Source organism: Lates calcarifer, linkage group LG1 (assembly GCF_001640805.2).
Source record: "Lates calcarifer isolate ASB-BC8 linkage group LG1, TLL_Latcal_v3, whole genome shotgun sequence".
NCBI lineage: Eukaryota > Metazoa > Chordata > Actinopteri > Centropomidae > Lates > Lates calcarifer.
This window is the reverse complement of record NC_066833.1, coordinates 17,752,391-17,778,344: the sequence shown is the minus strand read 5'-3', so window position 1 is coordinate 17,778,344 and position 25,954 is coordinate 17,752,391. Positions and strand designations below refer to the sequence as shown.

At 40.1% G+C, this 25,954-nt stretch overlaps 4 protein-coding genes across 4 annotated transcripts; all 4 read left to right on the top strand.

The window, feature by feature from the left end:
* Positions 1-5,006: 5,006 nt before the first annotated feature.
* On the top strand, positions 5,007-7,438 carry hoxd12a (homeobox D12a). The gene is made up of 2 exons (XM_018675788.2): positions 5,007-5,602; positions 6,119-7,438. Exons 1-2 carry the CDS (start codon positions 5,035-5,037, stop codon positions 6,355-6,357), a joined length of 807 nt encoding a protein of 268 aa, XP_018531304.1. The 5' UTR covers positions 5,007-5,034; the 3' UTR covers positions 6,358-7,438.
* A 4,052-nt stretch (positions 7,439-11,490) lies between these two features.
* Positions 11,491-16,318, top strand: hoxd11a (homeobox D11a). Its single transcript, XM_018675790.2, has 2 exons — positions 11,491-12,274; positions 12,872-16,318. Exons 1-2 carry the CDS (start codon positions 11,653-11,655, stop codon positions 13,105-13,107), a joined length of 858 nt encoding a protein of 285 aa, XP_018531306.1. The 5' UTR covers positions 11,491-11,652; the 3' UTR covers positions 13,108-16,318.
* Positions 16,319-16,327: 9 nt separating this feature from the next.
* hoxd10a (homeobox D10a) lies at positions 16,328-19,666 on the top strand. Its single transcript, XM_018675786.2, has 2 exons — positions 16,328-18,103; positions 18,917-19,666. Exons 1-2 carry the CDS (start codon positions 17,359-17,361, stop codon positions 19,189-19,191), a joined length of 1,020 nt encoding a protein of 339 aa, XP_018531302.1. The 5' UTR covers positions 16,328-17,358; the 3' UTR covers positions 19,192-19,666.
* A 1,060-nt stretch (positions 19,667-20,726) lies between these two features.
* On the top strand, positions 20,727-23,776 carry hoxd9a (homeobox D9a). The gene is made up of 2 exons (XM_018675787.2): positions 20,727-22,058; positions 22,556-23,776. The coding sequence occupies exons 1-2, from the start codon at positions 21,443-21,445 to the stop codon at positions 22,798-22,800; spliced, it is 861 nt and encodes a 286-aa protein (XP_018531303.1). The 5' UTR covers positions 20,727-21,442; the 3' UTR covers positions 22,801-23,776.
* The last annotated feature ends 2,178 nt before the right edge of the window (positions 23,777-25,954 follow it).

Here is a 25,954-nt window from a genome sequence, read left to right as displayed (position 1 = left end):
GCACTTTCCTGCATGTGCGGCTTATACCTTTAAATAGCAACGTGGTGTTGATGACAGTTTCCAGATAAATCCACTGTGCTGAAGTAGGACACAGTGGAGCCTGGATGCCATATGTAGGACTTGACTCCTTATCCAAATATCAACCCCAGTAGAGCTGGGGCTCAGTAATGAAATATCTGTGTTCAGTGCTGAATTACACTATTGCTTTATGGCAGTTTCATGCTAGTACACAACTTGGCCCTTGCTTGTCTGCAGACTTCTTTCCTTAACTGAGAGGGCCATCTAGTGGCATCTTATTGCGAATGCAAACACTGGCATAACTGCTGCTCTGACCCACCATGTTTGAAAAACACATTCCCTCTTGAATAAACAGGGGACTGCACGAAGTTGTATCGGATCATAACAATACTGAGTAAAGGACCACTAACATGTCAAATACCTAGTTTAGCGCAGGACCTGCTAAACCTTTTTGTTGCAGTTGTAATATGGTAGGTTGTTGAAGGTTGTCTGGGAAGTATGAAATGCATTTCATGTCCAACATGGTCACTGCTAAAACTTTGTGGTAAAAGTTCCAGACACATTATCCATAGTTTGTATATATGCTCTAAAGATGCTGCTCATCATAAACAATTCATTACGTTTGTAAAAGGCGACAGTCATGTGCCAAAATACAGTTTGTACTAAGTTGTCGAATCTCTTTTTAACCAGTCATCACTGGTGTTTCTGTAACATTGATCGACTTCATTCTCAATTTTAACTGTTTTTTTTAATCTGTAATTGAGGAAGTAATTGTATATTCTCTGTTTTTAAAAAATCATCTTGTCATTTGGAGGGATGACAATTAACTTGAGCTGACACAAGGTCATGGCAAGATGAAGTCACCATAGTAACAGTATCTCTGTATCAGTCAGTCCTTTACTCGGGCACCAATCATGGCATTAATAGGCTCATGTAAGTCATTAGAAATGACTGCCTTTTTTGTGCCACTCTGCTTCTCTGTAAAGCTATGATTATAATTAAGATAAACTCGATTCATATGCCATTTCGGTTCATTTGAGTTTACACGAAAATTCTATATTTAAAATTGTAACATTGCATTGGGATCACTGTTGTTTAACATGAGCCTGGTTATAATAAAATAACTAAAACATATTTGTAATAACCATGTAACCGCGTCACTAGAATGTGTTACGTATCTGTGTTACGTATCTACACTTAAAAAATGTGAACGTTCATAAACATAGGGTTTAATAGTTTGTGTTAACATACTGCGAAGTTTTCCACTCAGTGAATAAAATTAGAGCTAAATATCTTTTTTTTTTCCTCCAAACTATTTTCCACACTCCCCGATTTTTACTTTTAAAAATATTCATTATGGACGTGTGAGGATAGGCCTTGCGATTTAATTTACAGGTTCGAAGCTGCGAGTAGGTAAAAATTTGTGTCTACACACCTGCTTGTATTTAAAATAATTCCGTTTCGATGCTGTCGTTCACTGGCCGGATTCCTGCTGCTAAACAAAGTTTCAGTCTCGTGGTTTCGAGATTAAACTTCACAGCTGGTTAATAATAAAGTCACCATGTTAAAACAGACTACAGACATTTGTTGATCCAAATCTGTAAAAGAAAAAAAAAACCTCTGAGGGACTGCTGGTTCTAGTCTGTTATCTGTGATCTGCTTGCAGGCTTTGGGTAGTTTCAGATATTCCCCTAGCGCCAAATGGACATGGTAAGGGCCCAGAAGATGATTTCATATTTACCTCCCGTTCTCCAAATGAGTATGTTTTGCTGAAACCTGTCCAACACTTTACACTAGGGGAGTTAAAAAAAAAATAAAAAATAAAAATCTAAAATGAGTTTACATCCTGTGTGAAGCGCACTCTGACTTCCACTGACTCAATCTGTTGGGACCTGAGCACTTTCAACGCTCAGGGCAACATTTCTCAGCCCAAAGAACTTGAACGAGGAAAGCAGCAAGTTTATTACCAAGGACAATAGACGGCGGATAGCTTCCTTCAAAGGGCCTGGGAAAGCAACCAGACTGAAGCGCCACAATTTGGCTTCTGGCACCCTAAACACGAAAGACCAAGAGCAGTAAATGACCCTAAAACTGAACACTAAAAATTCTTCTAATTTTCCAATTGTCTACTTTTGGGGGCATAAGGCTGGAGACCACAAAACTTTAAACCTAAAATTCAGAAATACAAAACTCAGCATTTTAATTTTATTTATTTGAGAAAATGTTTCGTATTTAGAGAAACTTTGACGTCCACTCGTCCCATTGATATCAATAACACACCACGTTTTGGGGAAAATTTGATGCCTGGCAAAGCGGATTAAAATGATCTTCAGTGACGATATAAGGGAGCAGTTTATATTAGAAACTTTATGATAAAACGATTATTCATTTTCTTTTTTCGATTAGCATTAATTTGTCTCAAGTTTTGTGATGTAATACAAAAAGTTTGAATTCTAATTTTAAAAAATCGTCATGCTTTACTTTAGGGGGTCCCATGCGATTTAGACATGCTCTAATCACAGTAGTTGGGCGTTAATATTGAAAACGTACTGTACAAACTTTTGAATATAAACTACACATAAAACTCTAAAAGAAAACCTATTAAATAAGCTCCTGTAACACGGGTTTTCTTCATCCTTAACTCTACAGAAAATGTAGTTAGTTATGTATTATCGGTGTCATTGTTTTGATTTAGGATAAATATTTAATTTGAGACCCATCAGAGTAAAACGGTTCAGATTTAAACAGTTACTGTGTCGGTATTAGTTAATTATCTAAACTTCCTGCATTTACATTATTCTGTCTCGTTCATCTATTATATAAATGTCGCTGTGCCGTTGTTTTTGAGCTTGTTTTCTTCATTTTAACATACTTCAAAGAGAGATTTGCAACAAATGCTTGTTTCTATAATTTTCGTACTTGTACCTTTGAATGCACGTTATTATAGGCCTCTGTAAACATTGTCATATGGTCCCACAGTCTGTCACAAACACATTTTTCGTAGGTTAATAAATCTACATCGCTCGAGTGTTGATTGAAACTGATGATGATGTTTAACTGCAGTATTAAGATAGTTACAATGCTAAGAGTAAGGACAGCATGGCAGGAGAGAGGCCATATATGAACTTGTGCTGCCACCTATTGGATTAAAGCCGCAACAACTCAAATGATTGTTTAACAAATGATGACTTAGTGTGGTGATTTTTGGTAAACTTGTCTGGCTTAAACTCTGAACCTGTTTCATTAAAATCTCAGGCGGTTAGTTTTTATATCGGACGCCCTCAGACTTTTCCCCTCAAACAAAATAAGCCTGTTTGAACCTGGATAAGATGGAGTTACATGAGGAGTCCCACTTGTGAAAATCTGTTAGTTACAGAAAGACTTAATGTCTGTGGAGGTTACAGTGAAACCACTGATGAGAACAATCATGCCTGTATACTGTATACAATTATACATTGTTCCCAGTATATGCTGGAGACCGAGTGAAAACCACAACTGCTCCAAGTCTTCAATGTCAGTATATTTTTGACCCCCACCCCCACCCCAACACACACACACACACACACACACACACACACACACACACACACACACACACACACACACACACAGATCTGATTGAATCCTATTCTGTGAGATTTCAGGGTGACTTTGCGGATATCTCCTGAAATAGTGTGTTTTAAGTAGCTAGATTATCATGTAGTGTTAGGATAATGTTACTGTTATAAGAATATTATTGTTATTCCATTTGTGCACAGTAGTTTGTGTTTGACTGTAAAGAAGAGTAAATTATTATTTTTCCTCTAGTTATGGTTTATTTTAAGGTGCAAACGTTTGGCTAGAGATTTCATTGTACTGTAGCGGTGCCATGGAGACGTTCCTCTTTTTTATAGACGGAATCAAACTAAACTACAACAGGAAGTTAAGTCTAGTTTAGATATAGTTTTAATATGATAGAATTAGGTCTGTACAGATGTCTACAGGTGATAAACGCAGTGCTTAAAACAATGACTTTTTTATTTTGTTTTTAAAAATAGGCCAGTTAGCGAGTTATAGGTGAACTTCATACAGATGGTTTCATACAGGGAGAGGCTGTGTCCTTAAAAGTGGATGGGAATTTTCGAATGCGGAAATATGTCATTATATGTTTCTCATATGTTGTGTTCAGCCTGTAGCTTCGAAGTGAACACGACTAAAGGCCACATTGTTTACAAGGGAGCGACCGCAGCACCTTCAGGGCTACAGTGTACTGTAGCTAAAGTAATGTAACATAATACAATGTTATCTGTGTGAGGCTTATAATGTTACATTGTTGAGATTGCGTGTGATGAAAAGGGGGATTTTTATCACTACATCTAATCTATTTATTCAACTTATTCTATCTAAATCTGGTTAGTAATCCTTTGGGAGGTGGTTAGTAGCCTCCATGTTGTTTTTAAGAATGTTTTTGTGCTTTGATTAACTGTCTTTCTGTCACTGAAAGAAAACATCTTGAACCTAATATCGTCAATTATTCTGTAATTATTAGCCTGTAATTGTGCACTGGAAGTATTTCATGAACCTATGGATGGGGGGTCGCATTACCTCCCCTTTCCTATGGTCCATTAAAGGCCCTGTGTTTACCCTTGTTGTATATGGCTCAATCTACAGAGCCACATTGTTATTCTGTCAAAACACCAAAATAAAATCCGCGCTCATGTGCTTTCAAACAAGAGCTCCTGTCACTGAAATAGACACAAGCCAAATATTCATAAGATATTTCTGACATTTTCCTTTTTTAATATAAATATAGGAAACTACACAGATGGTTAGAATTTAACTTCATCATCACCGCCTAATACTTACCAAAATATTTCCTCAAGGAGTATCTTTGCTTTGCAGTATTAGGAGCAAGGGTGGGGCGGAACAACATATTTTGCATATCACGTGACGCTGTATTAACAAATCAACAATTACCTACCCTTTATTCTTCAGGAGTTGCTAAAAGGCTTGCAAGAAGCGTTTGAGGGAAGCTCCATGGAAATGTGTGAGCGGAATCCTTTAAATCCGGGCTACGTTGGTTCTCTGTTGAATTTTGCTCCACCTGAGTCGCTGTATTTCTCCAACTTGCGGGGTAATGGAGCCCACATACCGGGGCTGCATCAGATCCCTTACAATAGGAGAGAGGTGTGCACGCTCCCGTGGACTTCCTCAAGTTCGTGCACGTCTCGATCAGCAGCGGCACCGCCACCGCCACCACCACCACAGAGCCGCGCCTTTGGAGGCTACTGTCCGCCGTTTCTGTCCAACTCTGTGTCTATAAATACGAACTCCTCCGCCGGCCACGTCAAGGCGCATTTGGAGGAGTCGGCTCGGTGCTTCCAGGACGCAAACCACAAGACTGAGGAGTCTGGCAGACAAAATGAAGTTTACGTCGGGGAGCATGACCGCGGCTACTCAGATCTGCACAACCGGTCTCACGGCTCTGCGGCCCAGATAGATGCGGATTCAGCAGGTCCTCCGGATCTGAACGCCACCAAACAGGAGCAGAATCCTCTTCAGCCAGCAACGAGGAACACATGCTCCAGGACGACTTTTGCTGAAGGTTAAGTAGCATATATAATTTTTGTTATTTCATGTATTTAGTTAGGGAATTGGGGACTCAGTCTGTTCTCCTGTGTCTTATGTATTTTATGTTAGTACCTGTTTATCTTCAAATACATAATTTCAAAGAATTAATCAAGTTCTATGGACGGATATTGTTAAATATGAGTTAACCTGTGTTGAGACCTTATAGTTTGTGTGTGATATGAGTTCATTTTACTGTCTTTGACTGTTTAATGATCTGTTTATATCTCCAATGGCATTCATTTTATTTTAATATTCCTGTAATGTCCTGATAGAAACAGCTGTTAAAGGTAAAATTAGCCTTGTTTTCCCTATATACAGTATACGTCCCTTCTTAAATGTATTATATTATTAAGCCATATTTTTGTAAGGCATGAGCAGCACTATAAGCAGTATCATTAGGAGCAGTTATTTCCCCTCAGAGGATATTACTCTTGCTGAGGTTGGTATTAATTTAAAGTATATAACTTGTTTCTACCCCTGCTCCATCCAGGTGCCCCATGGTGCTCGTCACAAGTGAGAACCAGAAAGAAGAGGAAGCCTTACTCGAAGCCACAGCTGGCTGAACTTGAGAATGAATTCCTGATGAATGAATTCATCAACAGACAAAAACGCAAAGAGCTGTCGGACAGACTGGACCTGAGCGACCAACAGGTGAAAATATGGTTTCAGAACCGGAGGATGAAGAAGAAACGACTCATGATGCGCGAGCAGGCTTTCTCCTCGTACTGATGACCTTTGGACTTGATCGTGACCAGCAGCGCACAGAAATATGTTATGCTGTAGTATGAATGGTGCAGCACATCACGAGCCATTTCGGTTTGTGGTATTGACTTGTATTTATAAATAAGTGTAAAATGTTTATATTCCAGTCACACAATAGGCTTCAGTTTTATCAGTCACGAGTTTGTTTATATTAATAGTAATGACAAAAGTCAATTGCAGATTAGTGTACAGCAGATTTTATCCAGCTGCTCATGTCTGACTGAGAGTCTCCAAATGCGCAGGTAGGCCATGTATCCCGGTTGGGCCTTGGCGCGCATAGAAATAAACCAATGAGCCTAATTCTTTTTCATCTAACACAAATGTAAGGCCTACTTAAACAGAAACATAGCTCTGTATGTTTTCGGATGTATTTTTTAAATGGCCTGGGCATGTAGTGTATAGGCCTCATGTGGAAGCAAACAGTCAAGTTCATGTTTACGGACGCGTAAAACGTAAAGAAAAATGAGTATTGCAAAAATGTATAATAAATGCATGTCTATTTCCTGATTGCTGTTGTCCAGCCCCCCCCCCCCCATCCCTTCATTATGGGACTAGTAAAATGAGCAACGTTACATTTTGTTCTATGTGGCCGCGTCCACATTCAAGGTCGATCTGTGGAGGAAAAGATATGCGCCGCTTCTAGTGGTAGGAAGTGTTTACTTCAAATGAATGTAAAACAAGTGAGTTTGTGGATACGTGTTATGTTTGTGTTTAGTTAAAGTAACATTATAACTGTAGTGAATTAAGCTTGAATTTTCATTGTCAGACCTGGTTTGTGTGTTGTTAATTGGACAGTCACACGGGAGATGGTTGCATTGGAATCACCCCTGCTTTGAACTCAATCGTTTATAATTATATACATCAGTTTGATTAATGTATATTTAACCTCGAATTGGACTTATTTAAAAATCATTCCAGGAAGCATGCTGTTGGTAAACATAAAAAAGTGAATGAGACCAGCCATCTCTTTACGCACGGACTAGAGGTCTTGTAAAGTACACGCAGCCTGAGGGTTAATACATTTTTAAATAAAGAACATTTTAAATGACTTGTAGCCAAGTTATTGTGAGTCATGTGAGTCGTTTTATATTTTTGTTTAGCCAGGATACAGAACAGCGAGTTTAACCTGCAAACTTCAGTTTTATGTAGTTTGATTCAACATCATTCAGTCAGCCGCTCACTAGTTGATCAAAAAAATATCTGTTCAAATACATAAACGCTCACAACAGTCTACACATACTCCCACCAAATTTTACTATTTTTTAAACAGCGGTCAGCGGATTTATTCAGGAAACCTCGGTGGTTATGCCTGCGGCGATGGAAGGACCAGCGTATACAAGTGTACTTGGGCTACCTGTCCTTTAAACTGAAGCCTCCTCACATTAATTGATGTATGGATGTGTTAATGTGGCATGAAAGTATTTCTTGCCTTTATACACAGACTCTTAAATGAAATCTCCCTCTCTTCTTAAAAAATGAAACGTTCTGTACTCTGCACCTAGTTATCCCTTCAGCAAATATCTGTCCTCACCTTTATAATGCACCCTCAAAAATAAAATACATATTTTCATAGTAACAAATCACTGATTGCTTCAGCAATATTGTGTCATAATCGTCTACCTTGGTTCTAAATTCTGTAGCAAAATACTTCAAACTATATATACTGCAAAATATAGTACAGACTGGATTGTTGTTATCAAATACTTTACTTACATTTGTATATTTTCCTAAGTTTTGGTCATGTGCCTGTATAATATTTATCCTTCCCTCTCAGTGCAGATGCCTAATTCCTCCTCACAGTAAATGCATATCACAGCAGCAGCAGCAGCTCACACCCACAGCCAAGACCTCCACATGCCAGCTGGAGGTTACTGCGGCTGTGACCAAATGTGGTTGTGATGTGGTGTAATTCAGAAGTCATATGTGCAAGTCTTAATTTCTCTGTGTTGCACATCACGTACATTTTGAATGCGATTTTTAAACCAAAGTAGGATCCTCGTGCGCGCATTAGAAGTGATTGACGTAGTGGTTGACGTAGCCTACGTGATGACCTTATCTAACAGTTTATATTCAAGGCCTGTTTTGTTAAGTGGTTACCAAAACACTTCTGTTCCCACACTGTGGTTAAAAACTGACAAAGCTTAAGCTTACAGGTCACAACGTCTAAAAAGCAAAGAAAGAAGCTGCAACTATCAAATAATTGCTAGCCACTGGTAGGCTAATACACATGAAACATTACAGGACACTGGATCTATTAATGCTCCCTCCTATTGCATCATCATCACCTCATCACTGCACCCATTATGTTTCTGTAACGCTGCAGTCATATTAAAGGTTTATGAAAGTCAGGGTAACATTTCAAACCTATAATTTGTAATGCAACGTGAAGAGACGTTTCTTCCATTAGTGACTGTTAGAGATCGCAGTTTTCTCCTTTTTTTGGGGGGGGGGGCTTTTATTTTGTAGAGCTGTTGGGGCTGAATTTGTCCTTTTTATTGTCACAAGTCATGTTATTTTTTCAGTACATCATTTTAAACATAATCTTCACTCATGACGATCGGAGGCCGCTTGTTTTCCAGCTCGATGTTTGTCTGCTTTTTCTCCATTTAAAATCCCACACCACACACACCACCTTTCACCTACTATTAGTTTTTATTGCTCTGACTATTTTGAACAGCTACACAGAGTGTTCTCTGCGTGCAATACGCAACGTTTTCCTTCAGTATTTTGTTGCTTTATTGCTTTACTGCCAAATGCAGCCAGACAACGCCATGCATAGCTCAGGCTCCTCGAGATAGTGGGGGGCGCCAAAACAAAGTTAAGGTCAAGTTAGTATGGACTGCGCATTGCTACTTCCCACAATATGAGCACAGAGTTACCTCTCTGGGAGGATATAGACAAGTTTCAAAAAAGTCTGTTTTTCTCATGTGGACAATTTTGAAGTATCCTCTTATATCATTTGGTAAAATTACATATTAACGCTCATGTTACCCACATAAAACCAACTCAGCAACAAAGCGCGTTAAGCTTTATCTAAGCTCAAAACCACTCTCCTGCAACATCGTTTAAAATGTGAAATGTTAAATGGAATCATATGACGCACCTTTTTTATGAGCGCGTCTGAATTTCACACTAATATATGCAATATTATTATAATATAGCATAATACTATATTTTAGTGCAAAAATGAAAACCGCAAAATATATCATAATAAAAATTATAATAATATAATAATAATGTTTTTATATTGTAAAAAGCCTGCATGCTCTGCAACAAACAAATAAAAACAATAAAAGCCACAATGTAAAAGAGAGACAAACAAGTGCCAAGCAACAGGTCGCTTTAACTTTGTCTATTTGTCTATTTTTGAGGGGTTAAGAAACTAATTCAGTCCTTAAAAGATCAGCACATTATTTAACATTTCACTGCAATGCAGAAGTGTTCGGTAAATATGTTTAGTTTTTTGTACTCTTAAGGTGGTGTGTCGGATCGATTGATTTGTTTATATATTTTCCCCCCTTAGGCTGTTTTTGCGGATAAATACAAAAATTGTTCCTGTACTTTTGTTAACTGCCCCGAAGGGCCTTCAACGTGAAGTATATGGTGAAGGTTTGAAGACAGAGAACCCGGCTGCAGAGCTGATTTTACCCCCAATAACAATAAACCCAGTCGCCTTGAAGCTACCTCCACATTGTGTGTGTGACCTTCAAGCTTAAAGCAGTGGAGACTCTACTTGTTCTTTAATCACAGTCATACCGAGCTGCAAATTACCAACAGCATTTCCACTGGACTTCCACAATTTCCATGATAATTTTGCGTTCACTGTCGAGTATCTGCCGGGCCTGTAGAAACTATGAAGTGCTTGGTTTTCTTTAAATATCTTCCCACTTGGTTGTGAAGAATAAACATAAAAATTATACTCACATTGACAAACAAAAAAATATTGGTCGAGGCTTGAAGATATGGGGTTATCCGTTGACCAGTGTTATAAAGATCCGTTTAGCCCACCGAGAGAGAGAGGGGGGGGGGAGGCCTAAACACTGCAGGCATGGCTGCTTTTGTGCAATAAAATGATTTGGCTGCAGAGGCTTGTTGGTGAAATGCTTGGTGGACATCACCTAGACCACAGACGGTCAAAGCCTAGTTGTTTTGGACGTGGCAATGCCGTCCTTCGTGTGATTCATGCTTGCAATGGACTTAACTTATGTGTTTGTGGTATCCAAAATCAACTTTCCTGCATTTGCAATAGCATACCGCGGACTGTTTTATTTGGCTGTTTTCAAATAGCGCTCATCTGCACTGAATGTTAGGGAACAACTAATGAAAAACAAAGCAACAAATAACGCTCTAATGCAACATGTTTTTAAATCTGGGGCGCACATGGGCTAGTTTTCACGCTTTGCTTATAAAAATGATATTACAATGTGCAGCAGTTTTTGTTATTTCTTCTGTGGTAACTCAGCTCTTTTGCACTGTGCTGTAGGCCAAAAGGCATGTATCTGACAATGAATTCATTTTTTCCCTTCAAGCGTTTGTTTGTGTGTATTTAACTGTCCTCCAACCGTCACCACGCTCAGTGATTATACGCACTGAACCTTACAATGTATTTGTGTAAAAACCAAACTTAATGAGTCGCCTGTGAGTCAAATACAATTCTGCAGTCTTCGTGGTTAAAACCGTGCAACAACGGTGCAGGCGTGCCGACGGTGGCCTTTGGTGCAAGTTCTCCTCAGGCTTTGCATGAAGTGCGGAGGTCAACTTCAATGTTTCCAGCCTAACTGTTGCATACAAACAAGCAACGCCTCTTCGAAAGTGCACAAATTAAGTGAGGAATGAGCCCGCGCGGCTGCCATTAAATGTCATTACACGATGGACATGGTGCTGCTGTAAAAGCTTTAAATTAAATATTCCAGCTGTGGCTCCACAAATCTCTCTTTTCGTGAGCTATAGGGCAAGGAAGGCTGGAGAGGAGTTTCCTCTGCAGCCAGGGAGCCAATGAAGTCTCTTGCATGCGCTCACATGAGTTTCTCCGGACAGTTTTTAATGACTGATATTGATGTATGGTAATTTCTTAGCTGGATCACATGACACAATTACCTCAAGAATCGATCAAGATGTATTGCAGGTCTGCCTACGTTTCCGATTTTTTCTTCCTGGCGGGGTCTTTCCACGCGCCTGTGGTGCTATAGATGGACAAAGTTTAACACAGTCAAGCTGCCAATTCCTTTCCTCTCTTGCAAAGAGGGAAAGGGAAGAAGAGATATGACGGAATACGATGATCGCAGCTGTGCGTCAAATATGTATTTGCCGAGCTGCACTTATTACGTTTCGACGCCCGATTTTACATCAGTCTCCTCCTTTTTACCGCAGACCACTTCGTGTCAGATTAATTTCCCCTATTCTCCCAACATAGCCCAAGTCCAACCTGTTCGAGAAGTCGCTTTCAGGGATTATGGACTGGATCATCCCAGCAAATGGCACTACAGGGGCAATTACGCGTCTTACTACTCAACGGACGAGATAATGCACCGGGACTTGATCCAGTCCTCCGGCGGCAGGGCGGATGTGTTATTCAAAAACGAATCCTTGTACGGGCACCGCGGTGGGACGAGCTCGCCGTGCAATTTCTTCACCGGTGTCGGCCGTAATGGGGTTCTTCCCCAGGGCTTCGACCAGTTTCTCGACCCTCCTAACTCGGACAAGCCCAACGCGGAGCACCCCAAACAAAAGACAGACTCTGCTGCTGCCGGAGGTGCTGCTGCTGCTGCTGCTGCTGGAAATAACAATCAGGCTTTAACCAAACTCGAGCAGCACAAAGCTGACCCGACCGGGAGCGTGGACGAGGACTCATCCTCCAACTGCGGCGACAAGAACAACCAACAGAGTAAGTATTTTCCTCTTTGTCTTGGCCATAAGGTGTTCACTTTAGACAACAGAGTGTCTAGGCATGCACTATGTCCACCACAGTGGCCGTCCAGGGTTATGTGCCGCTTTATAAGCATGCAAAAGCTTTTATATCCCAATAAGATTTACTTTACGGTTGTAAAGGTATTTACAATGGGAAACAGTCAAGTAACCATAGTTTAAAGGTTGCCTGGTGTCTAGTAACAATACGTGGAAGCTGAAATTGATTTGTATTGATAGTGAACTGAAGAAAATTAGGAATCGTGTTATTAAAGTTTATTATAAGCAGATATAATAATATATTTAGGGAACATAGGCTGTGATGCAACACTTTCTCCAGAGTGCTTTAAATCCAGTGCAGTCTAAGTTTATTTTAATGCTAATTCCTGTGTTGTTGTTGTGGTGTGTGTGTGAGAGAGAGAGACGGGGGGGTGGGGGGTGGCCTTTGTGCACAAATGAACAAATGGATCTGTCAACTTGTTAACTGGACTTTAGTTAAAATATTGTGACTCAATCTTCAATTGTGTGATCATTTTCTTTATTTTCCTTATTTATTTATGTGTTTTTCGTTGTGCAGGTTCATCAACCAAGTCCAGGAAGAAGAGATGCCCTTACTCCAAATACCAGATCCGAGAACTTGAACGAGAGTTTTTCTTCAACGTGTACATTAACAAAGAGAAGCGACTGCAACTGTCCAGGATGTTAAACCTGTCAGATCGACAGGTGAAGATTTGGTTTCAGAATAGAAGAATGAAAGAGAAAAAGCTCAACCGCGACCGCCTACAGTATTTCACTGGGAATCCTTTATTCTGATATCTGACGTAGTGACACACACACACACACACACAGAGAGAGAGAGAGAGAGAGAGAGAGAGAGAGAGGAGTAAGTAAAATAGGTGTACACACACACACACACACACACACGTTACAAAGACTGCTCCCCTCTGCATATTTGAACCCTATTCACCCTGTTCAGTTTATATTTACAGAAATCTGGCATTTAAGAAAAAAAACAAAAAAAAAACAAGATGCCGTATTTTTTGCATACAGTTCTTGCATTTATTTATTTGTGTTCGTATATTTTCTCGTTATCGGCAACAAATATTACAGCGAAGTGCGGGCTGTGCTTTGAAATTATTTATATAAACTATATGTAGGCTTCTTCCTTGTGTATGTGCATTTATAAAAACGCATGTAATATGTACGTTGTGGTGTGAAATAAAGTAGACACGACTAATGTTGTTGCCTATCATAGTCACGAAATCTGTCACATGAACTCAACCAAGTCCTATAAAAAAGATTAGGGGAAATTTTCATCAGTGGAGAAGTTTGGCGCTTGCTGGCTTGTATAGTCCCGTTATTTCCTTTGCTTTCAAACACTGGATTGTTTACTAAACCTTGAACCGTCTAGACAGTATAATAAAAGTAGCTGTAAATGTCTAAATAGGGGGCTATTGGACTTTGGTGTCCCAACCCCCAGACCACAAGAGGACTGACTCTCTTTCCTGTCTCAAAGTAGTTTCACTTCAGGCTACAAATGTTTGGAGAATTCAAGAGATTTCTGCGCATCCCGTCCATATTTAGCTCCCTTTGACATCTTGAGGCGCATGAAATGTTACCAGTGTTAACTGAGGACCAATGGGAGATATTCTAACAAAGACCGCCATCTGAAAGGATAAGTAATTTTTCAAGTTTATCTGCTTGTCTGGTGTTCAAAATAGGCAGAATGTGGTTTTGACGGATCTGAATCTGCTGCAGAGGACGCAGATTTGTGAATACTGGCGAAAATGGCGCATTTTCCTCTTTAATCAACGCAGGTGAAACGTCTCTGTCCTTGTATACTTCCACTGTTAAGACCCCAGGCTGGCTCTAGAAGAGGAGACAGACTATGCAAATGCTGCCATTCCACACAAACACTCGCTTTATCGATAATTCATGTGATGCAAGTGGATTATTTTAATTTTAGGTCCATGCAGCAACAATAACTCGCCTTGTTTCAGCGAGCTTTATGAAAACAATGCAATGGGGATTAATGCTTATTTTATTTGTGATGTATCACATCTACAGTAATTTCCCAAAAAGACTGTTAGAGAGCTGAGGTTTCATTAAGCGTTTAATTGGGGTTGTCATCATGTCCTACAGTGAAATTACATTACCAACTGTGTGGGGTATTTCACTTTGATTCTCGCTGTATCCACATGAGGGCAGACTTGCTGCTTTCACTTCAAGTGGGAATGTAGAGTTGAGCCAAATTTAACATCTACCCTGCGTGAAAATCAGTCTGTGGAGGAACAATCCGTTCAGCACAGTTTTTATTTAGTGTTGTATTTCAGTCCCAACTGCGCTCATTAGCCCTAATTATGTAGTGTTTTCATCAGAATTTATTTATTTTTAATTTTCCTTTTCAAAAAAAGGCCCCAAAGCGCCTGGTTTCTATATCAAACTGTTCAAAAGTCTGCATTTCCTCTGGAGATCGGAAAACATTAACAGCTAATTGTAACACACATTATTTTTTCACCCAGTTTCCTGCAGTATAACTGATGCAGATCCTGTGTGGCATCTTCTAGATGGCAATTTCTTTTTTACATTTGCAAGTCATGTTCAAGTGTTTTTGAAAGGACAAGGTAAACAAAAGAAAAGGAATTCTGCTCCGTGTCTTTTGTCATCTGAACCTTTATGACTTCGATCTTTTACCTGAAGGCCTCACAGTCTTAATCTGTCTCTATAGCCTCTAGATATTACGGTATCGTGGAGCATTATTGACACAAATATGCTTTGTGTTTCTTTTTTATTTAATTTCATTTTGCAGCTTTATAAATGTTATTAGATTGTCTTTTATCTGCGTCTGTAACTTATGCAGGCTATTTGCTGTAAAATATATAAAAGCAGAGTTACTCCACAGAAGGGCAGAGGGCATTGTTGCAGATTTAAGCTTCACTTCTGCCTGAGACTACAACGATGTCAATGTCCTTTTTTAAAAAAAAAAAAAAAAAAAAAAAAAAAAGTATTTCTACCATCAGCCTATATGTTGTATTTTTATATGCTCTGTCTATATGTTCTATATCAGTATATCTCCTGGCATTATTATTATTATTATTATTAAACCCGTAGACCAATTTTCCCATTTTTACGATGTTTGTTACGGCGGCATATCACTATCGTACTTGTGCATATTTTTTTGCGTGTATGAATAGTTGATTATACATGAAGAATTTATACCCATATTTAATGTTTTTGTCTAGTAGCTACTTCACATGATGTGCAAAAAAGCCCAACGTTATCTCTTACGAGTTGTCATTATTAGAAACATTATTACAAAAAAAATGATGTCCGTGTTGTCAGATGTCTTAATTAAATTTAGTTTTTAAAATAAGCGAATATGGTACGATTTTTCTGAAGCTATTCCTTGATCAAAATGAGAACATTAAACAGGCCTGTGTTTTGTTCTGTGTGATGCTGAGATGATTCGGATTCTTCACACGTTTATATAAAACTATTAATATCTAAGAGCCTTGAAAACAACCAGTATGATGTCTACACATCCTCTCACACTCGTTGTATGATTATTTGAAACTTGTCGCATTAATACCAAAGAGAATTATTTCAAGCTGCACTTATTGTGTTTTGTTTTCTGTGTACAGACCTGTAGAATCATTGACAATAATTGTGGCCTGATGTCTCTTTTTTTTAAATAAATTTTATGATCATTTAGTTTTTTTTTTTTAAGTCGGTGGATATTTTCAGGCACAGGTTACAGTCTTTATTTTTTATCCCCCTCTCACTTTAGCAAGCACAGTCTTTATCTCGCACACATTTGCCTTCCTTGCAGACAAAAAACACAATGGAGCCCTCCCCCAGACTGTGTGTGTGTGTGTGTAGAGCTCCACCGACACCTTCAGCACACTCTTATTTTTGAACTTTACATTTGAACGTCGAAAATACACTTGTGACAAAATGCAAACAACGATATTGTGCTTTATGGAGTGTGTGTGTGCAAATAATAAAGGACAATTTTCTATTTGGATTAACTGGACTTTATTTCATAACAGTGAAGCTTTACAAAACTATGTTGTTGACCTTCATGCACACCGACCTTCGAGTGGCTGATTCGTTGAAGTTCGTGAACGGTGGAGTCACATTTAACAAGTCCAAGTTGCTTATTTTCAAGCTTACATCTTTGCAGCAAATGTAAAAGGTCGTTGTCCCTTTTGCGGCTGAGCAAAACAAAAATCAGCAAAATCCAGTGCATATAAGCAGAGAATTAAAAATAGAGGAACAGTGTAGGGATTTATATTGTGGCATCGTTATTCTTTTGTTTCCAGTTTTTAAGTCAAAGATAGTCGAGACGGTAAAATCTATGCAAATACAGTTAATGCGCTCTCTGTAGTTGGTGGGCTTGGAGTCATGTGAGTGGTTCATATGAATAAAAAAACATTAGATTCAGTAGAGGTGGTTACATTCTTTCAAATAGTCTGCAGTTGTCGCCTATGCGGCATGTAGGCAGCATTTTACACACACTCACACACACACACACACACACACACACACACACACACACACACACACACACACACACACACTCACACATACATACATACATACACCTTCAGTCTCTCACACAAAGAGACATAGGCTTTACCCTTTTGGTGTTTTACAACTTTAAAAACCACTTCACTGAGCCTCTGCTGTTGAACAGGTGAGGTCCAAATGACGGTGTAACAGTCTCTTAGCGTAATTTCATTCTTCTTTTTTTTAAAAAATGTAATTGCCTCGGTGTTATTGAACCAGCCTGTGTAAAGTCCCGCGATGTCCCCGTTGTCTGCACGAGTCTGTGAACCAATTTCAAGTCCGTGTTGTAGGTGTCGCTGTTGACCACGTCTGCATCCGCAGTGCGAGCGTGTGTGCAGGAGAGAGGAGGCTGCGTCTCAAGGCCATTTTCAAATCTCATTGGTGGGCTTGTCATGTGGTCGGGAGGCATCCTGACTTACACGGAGATTGTTTTTCCTATAGATATGTCAGCTTACAAAGGACATCTCTCTCCTCTAAAGAACTTAACCCCAAAAAATGTCCTTCCCCAGTAGCTCTCCTGCGGCAAACACATTTTTAGTGGACTCTTTAATTGGTGCTTGCAGGACGGACAGCTTTTACTCCAACAGCAACATGTACATGCCGTCTGGCTCTGAAATGGGAACTTACGGAATGCAAACCTGTGGACTCCTGCCGTCTTTCGGCAAACGAGGGGAGGTCAACCACCAAAATATGGGCATGAATGTCCACTCTTACATACCTCAAATAGATAACTGGACTGATCCGAATAGACCCTGCAGAATAGAGCCGTCCAGTCCGATGACAAACTGTTCATTTTCACAGAGCATAAAAGAAGAGAGTAACTGCTGCATGTACTCCGATAAGAGAGTGCAAAAAGTCAGCCTGACAGAAGTCCCCGCATATTCCAATGTTATTCCCGAATCCTGTCCAGTCGATGGTCCCGAGATCCCGGTTCCGGGCTATTTCAGACTGAGCCAAACTTATGCGAACGGGAAGCACCAGGATAATTACTGCCATGAGCCGACGAGTCCAAACCCAACGCTGATGCAACTCAGCCGGGTCACCCCGAAACCGCCGCAGTCGTCGTCCTCTAATTTCGCAGAGGTTGAAAAGAAAAGCGAGGACGTCGGGCAAGACCCTGACACCTCGAGGACCCCGGTTCCCGCGGAAAGTCCGGATCCCAAGTCCAGCTCTGAGGAGAAAAGCTGCTCCATGGAAGCCTCTGTGTCTAGTCCTGAGCTGCAACAGAAGGAAGGGAAAGGTGGGTTGGCTACAATGAAAGCTTTTATCTTGTGGCGCTGTGCTGAGAAGGCTCCAGCATCATAAAACCAAGTATAAAACACAAACAACCCTAAAGTCGTAATGTTTAATGAGAGTCTTTCTCAGGTTGCAGTGATAGGCAGTAGAGAATGGGTTTTACCATGCAGCATGTAGACAGTGAGTCTCCTCTCCCTCACATATTTAAATTCAGATAGATAGTTTTATTTATGCATTTTTCACAAGGTCTTGCTTTATATTCATACATACCGCATAGTTTTCTGGATCTGAAAATTCAGCGTTAACTTACCTGATAATGCTACCATCCGTTTGCCGCATTTGTGTCATAAATTCTAAATTAAATCACTCAAGGATTTTCAAAAAGTCGTGCATTTGCAGCTGTAGCTGTAACACTTCAGTCTGTATCTTTACCTGGAGCCTTGCAACTGAACAGTCAGTGTATCTGAAATTCAATTTGAAATTGATAATTTTGACAGTTTAATCAAAGATTACATTAATTACACGTTAATGCATTTAATATCTTAGGAAATTAATCCATTGTTTGATCATGTTTTAAAGCTGTGTAAAGATGTATTCCTGGTGCACGGTTTGGTCAGCTGGGATTTCATTTCATTTCTCTTTTATTAGTGATGGCATGTACGTGACTAATAACATCCTCCTGGATATTATTTATTCTGGGAAAGCCTTTATGCTGTGTGTTATTTCCCAGAGGTGAAATTTAAAGCAGCAGGTGAGACTTGGTTCAATGCTGAAGCACGCTGCAGCTAAACCGCGTCTCTGGTTTGACTCTTTGCAGACTGTAAGAGTGACACGCCGACAAGCAACTGGTTGACAGCAAAAAGTGGGAGAAAGAAAAGATGCCCCTACACAAAGCACCAGACCTTGGAGTTGGAGAAGGAGTTTCTGTTCAATATGTATCTGACCCGAGAGCGCCGCCTAGAGATCAGCAGGAGCGTCAACCTGACCGACAGGCAGGTCAAGATCTGGTTTCAGAACCGCAGGATGAAACTGAAGAAAATGAACAGGGAAAACCGCATCCGTGAACTGACCTCAAATCTCACTTTTTCGTGAGCCTTGCATGTTACCAGTAGGTTATAGCTATCTTTTGTTTTTTTTTATTTCTCTCATACTCAGTTTGATGCTTTAGTGGCATTGGACGTTTATCTTCAATTTCAACGAAACTGTGACTATATGTGCCATTTTTAGTACTTTGTGTAGCGTCGTGTAATTTGTTTTATTTAATCACAGGGTAACACTTTATGGTCTTAAATTATTGGAGAAGTAGATTCCTTCCCTCCGCCAGTAGACATGGATGCTCTATTGTGTCGGGGCGGCGAGCTGTGTGGAAAGATGTGACTTTTATTTCTGTCATGAAAGCACATTTAATTGTCGTAGAGTGCAACATTTGTTTTACAGTAAGTGCAAGCCATTTGCTCAATAGTGAAATGTTTCTATGAGCCTTTTAAAGTGGCGCTAAACAATGTTAATCTGTGAATTTACTGCATGTTTGTGGCATGTATCTTGCAATAAATAGATTGTCAAATAAGCTTGTTTTCTTTGTGTTTATGCTGCCAAATCCTCTGGTCTGTGATTGTCTCATTTCTCAGTAATTTGCTGCGTCAGTGGCGAAATCTGCTCTCATTTGCTTTGATGCACTATTTGTGCGTAAAACGGTTATTAGGAGAGAAGAAAAGGCAAGAAATATACATTTTCTAAACGAGCCTTATGTACTTTAGTGGAAAAAGAAGAACTCGTATTCCAGAAATGTTGCCAATACATTTCTCAAATTTCTTTGGATGTTTACAGTTGTGCTCTAACTTCATGTGCCTCCAAGCTCAACATTTTTTTTATTTATTTATTATTTTTTTTGCGGGCTGCTATCACATGCAGTTTATACATGTTAGAATAAAACAATCAGTCTGTCATTACATGCTTTAAAAAATATTCCACCTCCCTTGAGACAAAACGACGAACTGATATTTATGAAATTAGGCATAAACAGAAGCAAGAAGAAATCGTGAAAATGGTTTAAGTAAGACAGCAGAAATGTTCCAGTCTTTGCTGCCGTTCATCTCCAATCTGTTTCTGTGCATAAGAAGAAGAGTGCAGCAGAGAGGCGCAGAGAGGCGCAAATAGGCGGGGGTCGTGTAATCAAATAAACATGCTGTTGCTTTTATTTGCAGGCCTGTATGTAACTAAACTTGCAGGGACTATCAGAGGTCGGGGTGGGGTGGGGGGGCTGAGTTATGTTCAAGCGCAAATTCACAGGCAAGAATCAGCTCTGGCTTCCTTGCGGGCGACACAGGCCTCAGCAGCCACGTTGCGTTATTTCTGTTCATTGTCCAGAGTAATAACCTCATATTTTCTCATTATTTGTGATGAAGTAGCATAAAGTTGCTGATCAAGGGTCTGAAGATCTGACCCAGATCTGGACTGATTCTCTGGAAAAGTTTCTTTTTTTCCTGCTCTGAAGGTCAACACATTCTGCCTCATAACATGCAAAAAAATAAAATCCACTTAAACTTAAAAAGAAGGTATAGAGATGAGGTTATATAACTTTTAAATTACACCTTTCATACAGCAATACACAGATGGACTTAGCTTCTCCAAGTCTCTTTTTTTATTGACGGCATGTATAATCACACGCACCTCATAAAACATTTATTGATACATAAAGACATTATTGCTCTCCCTTTGAATGAATACAATAATTTCACAACTGCCGTTTCCTGCTTAACTTTAAAAATTAAACCAACCCCAGAAAATATGTTTCCTCACCGAATATTAACAATGGATTCGGCGCATTGTGAACGGAAATGGCGTCTGTTATTTTACAACATGTTATTACATCTATTTTACGAGGACTCCGTAAGTCTATAAAGCATTTTACTAGCATTTAGGGTATCAGGACGATATTATAAGAGTTTGCTCAAACATTAAGATGCAAGGAATCGGTCTTGGTGAACTGTGTGTGTGTGAGAGAGAAGGGGAAAGTGTCTTATTCCTTTTTTGTGTGGTTGCAACATCCTGCAGCCACAAGCTTATGAGAAACAGGGAAAAAAAATCGTTAGCATTTATTTGAGCGATTGTTTTCTCCCTCCAGTCACATCTGACGGGGCTTTTTATTATTTGTGAAATGAAAAGCTAAATTAAACCTGACGAGAAAAAAAAGAAGCGAGAGCAAGGGCAGGATTGATTTACTCGCTGTATTGGTAAATATGACCACGTGATCCATGTAACCAATCCCTGTAGATGCAGGCCAGCAAAAATACTATGATTGTTCATAGAGAGAAGCTTCCCGTAACAGTGCTACCCTTATTATATGAGTAGGAAGAGATCAAAAATGTCTTCCAGTGGCACTCTCAGTAACTGCTATGTGGACGCTATAATGGGGCAGGAGCCGGAGGATGTGTACGGTGCTCGCTTTATTCAGGCTCCACACACGGTGACCCCGAGGCCGTCAGGTGCTGGGGACAACGCAGACTTCTCCTCTTGCAATTTTGCACCAAAGTCCGCCGTATTCTCGTCGTCCTGGTCCTCGGTTCACCCGCAGGGGATTTATCATCCGTACGTCCACCACCATCACCACCACCACCAATCCCATCTGACCGCCTCGGACGGCAGATATGTCGGCGTCCGCTCCTGGATGGACCCCCTCTCCAACCACGTTTCGTTCGCCGGATTTCACTCGAGCGGTCGGCCGTACGGGACAAAGCCCGAAGTCTTGTCGACGAAAGTCACTGAGGGCGACGCGTTGGAGACAGAAGCTCGGCCGCAGCACCACCACCAACAACAACAACAGCAGCAGCAGCAGCTCGCCGGCGAATTCGCGTGTGGAGTATCGGAGTGTCCAGAAAAAGCGACCAAAGAGCACAGTGGAAGTGAGCTTTCGAGCCACAGCGAGCCCAAAGAGGAGAAACAACAACAACTTGACCCAAGTAAGTAAACGAAATAGCCGTAGTCCTGATTTACAACCCTAAGAACTGCATGAGCTGGGTGTGTAAAACTGGAGCTTTTACTAACCTATAAAAGTGTCTCGGACTATACCGCGGCTCGAGAAGGGGAAAAACCCGCCCTACAAGGGTTATTACAGGGGATCCTAAACTTTTTTTTAATGTCACGGGACACCCAAAATAGATACACATTGATCCTTTTCGATAACATTTTAGCTGTGGGACAGATTTAGGCCTCGTTTACTTTCATCTGTTTGTGCAAACATGTAATGGTAATAGTCATTGTCTGTCAAAATAAACCACGTTTCCCATTTTGCTTTTGATTCCATGCACCCACACCAGTCCCCCCCCCATTCCCCCCGAACCCTCATTTAGGAAACCCATTTACTAAAATAAAAAAGCCATTAACGTTAAGTTTCAACAACATGCTCATCACATGTGTCTTCACTTCACGCGTGTCCCCCTTGTCTTTTTTTCACCAGACAACCCCGCAGCAAACTGGATCCACGCGCGCTCAACGAGAAAGAAGCGGTGCCCGTACACAAAATATCAGACTTTAGAGCTGGAGAAGGAGTTCCTTTATAACATGTATTTGACAAGAGACCGGCGCTATGAGGTCGCCCGCATACTCAGTTTAACCGAGAGACAAGTGAAGATCTGGTTCCAGAACCGGAGGATGAAAATGAAGAAGATGAACAGAGAGAGGAGCGGCAAGGAGCAGCTATGAGTCTGCTGCTGCTGCTGCTGTTGCCACTACTTCACATATTCATTTCATGTTTGTACCAAGGAAGCCATTTGAACAGTTACATTTATTTTGGTAGGAACCTCGGTAACCCCTTTTTTTCTTTTTTTTTTTTTTTTTTTTTTTTTTTTTTGAGTACATATTAAGTGTTTGTGTCATTACGTTCTTGGCCAAACGAGCATCACGTGTGCAGGAATTAGTCTGCTATTCTGCTTTACAATTTTACACAAACAAACAAACTTGGGATTATTCATGCAGTTTCTCAGATTTTGTCAAGCACCCCCCTCACTCTCCCTTACACCCCCTCTTACCCTACCACCCCCTCTCTCACACAGTAAGAAACGTGCCTATGTGTATTGCTTTTATAGTTGTAAAGAATCTGAAGTTGTGTTTATATATATATATATATATATATATATATATATATATATATATATATATATATGAAAGCATTTTCACAGCTGAACTGCTCTGATTGCTGTCTGTGTCAGAACACACACGTGCAGACTGTGACTCGTTAATTGTTGAGGGGTTTTAATTCGCCAAAATTAGCTGGTGCTACCTTTTTTTGTTGGGGGGGGCACATCCTCATTTTAATCTGAAACGTCAATAAATATATTAAGAATTTTCCCTTTAATTGACATTTTTTTCTGCTTGTTGCTGGTTAGTATATTGTGGGCTATTTTTTCCGGTTTCTTTAAATCCAAAAAGGATTCCTTGAGGCCTTGTTTATACAAAGTCTGCTTGACTCCAGAATAATGTCTTGCAGGCAAATAATACAAGTCAAAATATAACCCAACAGTCAGTTTCTAAACAGCCTAATTTTGTTCAATTGCAGCCAACAAAATGAATCTGTTTTTAATTCTAAAGGAGGTTACATACTGTATGTAAAGTTTCACCCTTTTTAAAACACTGGATTTGAAAAGTAGAACAAAAAGTAATAAAGTGTTTACGACTGGGAGAGGTGTTGCGGCGGATTTCCAATTTATTGTCCAACTTATAGGAATAATTACTTTAAAGCAGGAAGAAACGTGGTCCAATAAAGCTATAGAAATGGCTAGACGTCTGGCCTAAATGAGTTTATGGGCCTGGCCAGTAATTACACTCTCCTTTGAAACCGTCTTTTCTTTTGGCGTTTGCGTCCGTTGCTGACAAACAGAGTGTGGACACTTTTCCACAGGGTGTCTGGTCGATGAATTGTTTTTAGAGGAACACCCCCCCCCCCCCCAATACACACACACACACACACACACACACACCTTAATGGTCACGTTTATTCATCAACTCCACTTCCCACACCGATGGGAAAAAACTTAACTTTGACTGGTGGCCGATCCACTCTTTATAAACCTCGTGATCAATTTCTTTCATTTTAAAATGTAAAACCAGGCTGTGTCCCAGTTTTGCCTCTTACTGGATCCTGGGAAACAAAATACACTTAAATAAGTGAAACAGAGGTTGGGAATTACTTTGTTCAAACTTGTACAAATAAATTGGTGGTAGCACATTCAACGGCAGTGGAAAATAAAACCAATAGATGTAGTTTTAAATGGCCTCTGGTCTGGTGACTGGACCACTGGTCTCCTTTGGGAGAGTAATGGGAGCGCTAGAGGGCGATGTTGTTCTTCCAGTCTCAGTTCCAGTAGTTCATTCACAGCTGGAACGCGTAGACAATACATGGACCATACCATACTCCATGTATTCATGGATTATTTGGTTTCATATGACAAAGAGTTGTGTTTAATAGAAAAAAATATACTGAATATACCTGAATATTCCCTATTTAAAAGGGGGTTTTTCAGATTTATAACGTAATAATAAAACTATTTTTCGATGTGAATCGAAAGCTGCTGTAACTGGAGAAAACAAAATTACATATTCACGTTTTGAAACTCACAGTTCGCGTCTTTTAATCGCCCATTGTGTTTGTTGATTCTGAAGTGTTATTTTTTAACGTGTTGATACATTTCTAATTTTTTTTTTTTTTTTTTTTTTACAGTATTTCAGCCTATGTCATACAGCAGCAGCCCATTTTAGTCTATACAGAAAAGGACATTGGCTACAGAGGACGGGGGAAGCCTTTTGCAGTAGAAAACAACGAGGAATGACTTTTCAGAAATGCATTCCTCCAAACTTTCCCTTCAAAGGCCACATCCTCTTCTGAACTTAATCAAACTGATTCTAAATGCCTGCGCTCCGAAGTCTTCTGCTGTTCGCGCTGTAAAATGACAGACTAATATTTCATGTAAGCTCACGAGTGGCTGAGGAGTTACCAAACATAACAGCGACTCTCTGCCGCCTTTTGTTTTATATTCAGGCCACACGACGCTCGCATTGAAGCACTGTTGCGTTGTGGATCTTTCTGTTGAAATCACTGACATAAACAAAGCGGAGTTATGGGAGGCGGTGCTATACTGGGCCTTGGGAAGGAAATAGCCTATATAAATTTTTCCTGTTTCCAAAAGGTAGCCCACAGCCTGCTTTATTTTACAAAAGGAATTCCAAGCACTGTACAGAATAATTATTGCGATTGTTAAATAATTAAACAATTAGATAGACTACTATACACTTAATAGGCTTTATACAAACACACCTAAGGTCTCTACAGGAGCCTTCTGATTTCCATTATTTGAAATGCAGAACCCACTGACTATCAAGCTTCACTGCTGAGGCATCTGCTGTCCATTTATTGTTGCTTATTTGCAGATGAAAACAGATTTTAAGAGCCTTGAACATCGCATGACTCCTACATAACATATTCGATGACAACGCCTGCTTTTCTTTGACCTGCTTGTGTGTTTTAATCCGGTCTGCAGGAGAAGAATTAGAAGTACCCTCCCCAGTGTAAACTGCTCTGTGTCCTGAGGAGTTTAAGTGAACATTACTTCAGTCATCGCCATTGAAAGTGATGATTGTCATGAGGTTTCCAGTCGTTTAAAGTATGCAAACACTGACAGCCTATGGCAGCGCTGCAGGGAGCACAAGATGGATGCAGAATATTGAAGCAATTAGAGAAAATGTTGAATTGATTATTTGCGTCTTGATCTGACATCTTGATGCAGTGGGCTACATGTGTGATAAGTACAGTGGCCCATAATCAAGCCGACTGGTGACTATTAGGTGACCGTCACGGCTGAAA

Excerpts from the sequence above, each read along its gene's own strand:
- hoxd10a (XM_018675786.2), top strand. The coding sequence starts at position 17,359 with ATGTCCTTCCCCAGTAGCTCTCCTGCGGCAAACACATTTTTAGTGGAC. Across the intron at positions 18,104-18,916 it reads GCAACAGAAGGAAGGGAAAG|ACTGTAAGAGTGACACGCCG; the intron begins GTGGGTTGGCTA and ends GACTCTTTGCAG.
- hoxd12a (XM_018675788.2), top strand. The coding sequence starts at position 5,035 with ATGGAAATGTGTGAGCGGAATCCTTTAAATCCGGGCTACGTTGGTTCT. Across the intron at positions 5,603-6,118 it reads CAGGACGACTTTTGCTGAAG|GTGCCCCATGGTGCTCGTCA; the intron begins GTTAAGTAGCAT and ends TGCTCCATCCAG.
- hoxd9a (XM_018675787.2), top strand. The coding sequence starts at position 21,443 with ATGAGTAGGAAGAGATCAAAAATGTCTTCCAGTGGCACTCTCAGTAAC. Across the intron at positions 22,059-22,555 it reads ACAACAACAACTTGACCCAA|ACAACCCCGCAGCAAACTGG; the intron begins GTAAGTAAACGA and ends TTTTTTCACCAG.
- hoxd11a (XM_018675790.2), top strand. The coding sequence starts at position 11,653 with ATGACGGAATACGATGATCGCAGCTGTGCGTCAAATATGTATTTGCCG. Across the intron at positions 12,275-12,871 it reads CGACAAGAACAACCAACAGA|GTTCATCAACCAAGTCCAGG; the intron begins GTAAGTATTTTC and ends TTCGTTGTGCAG.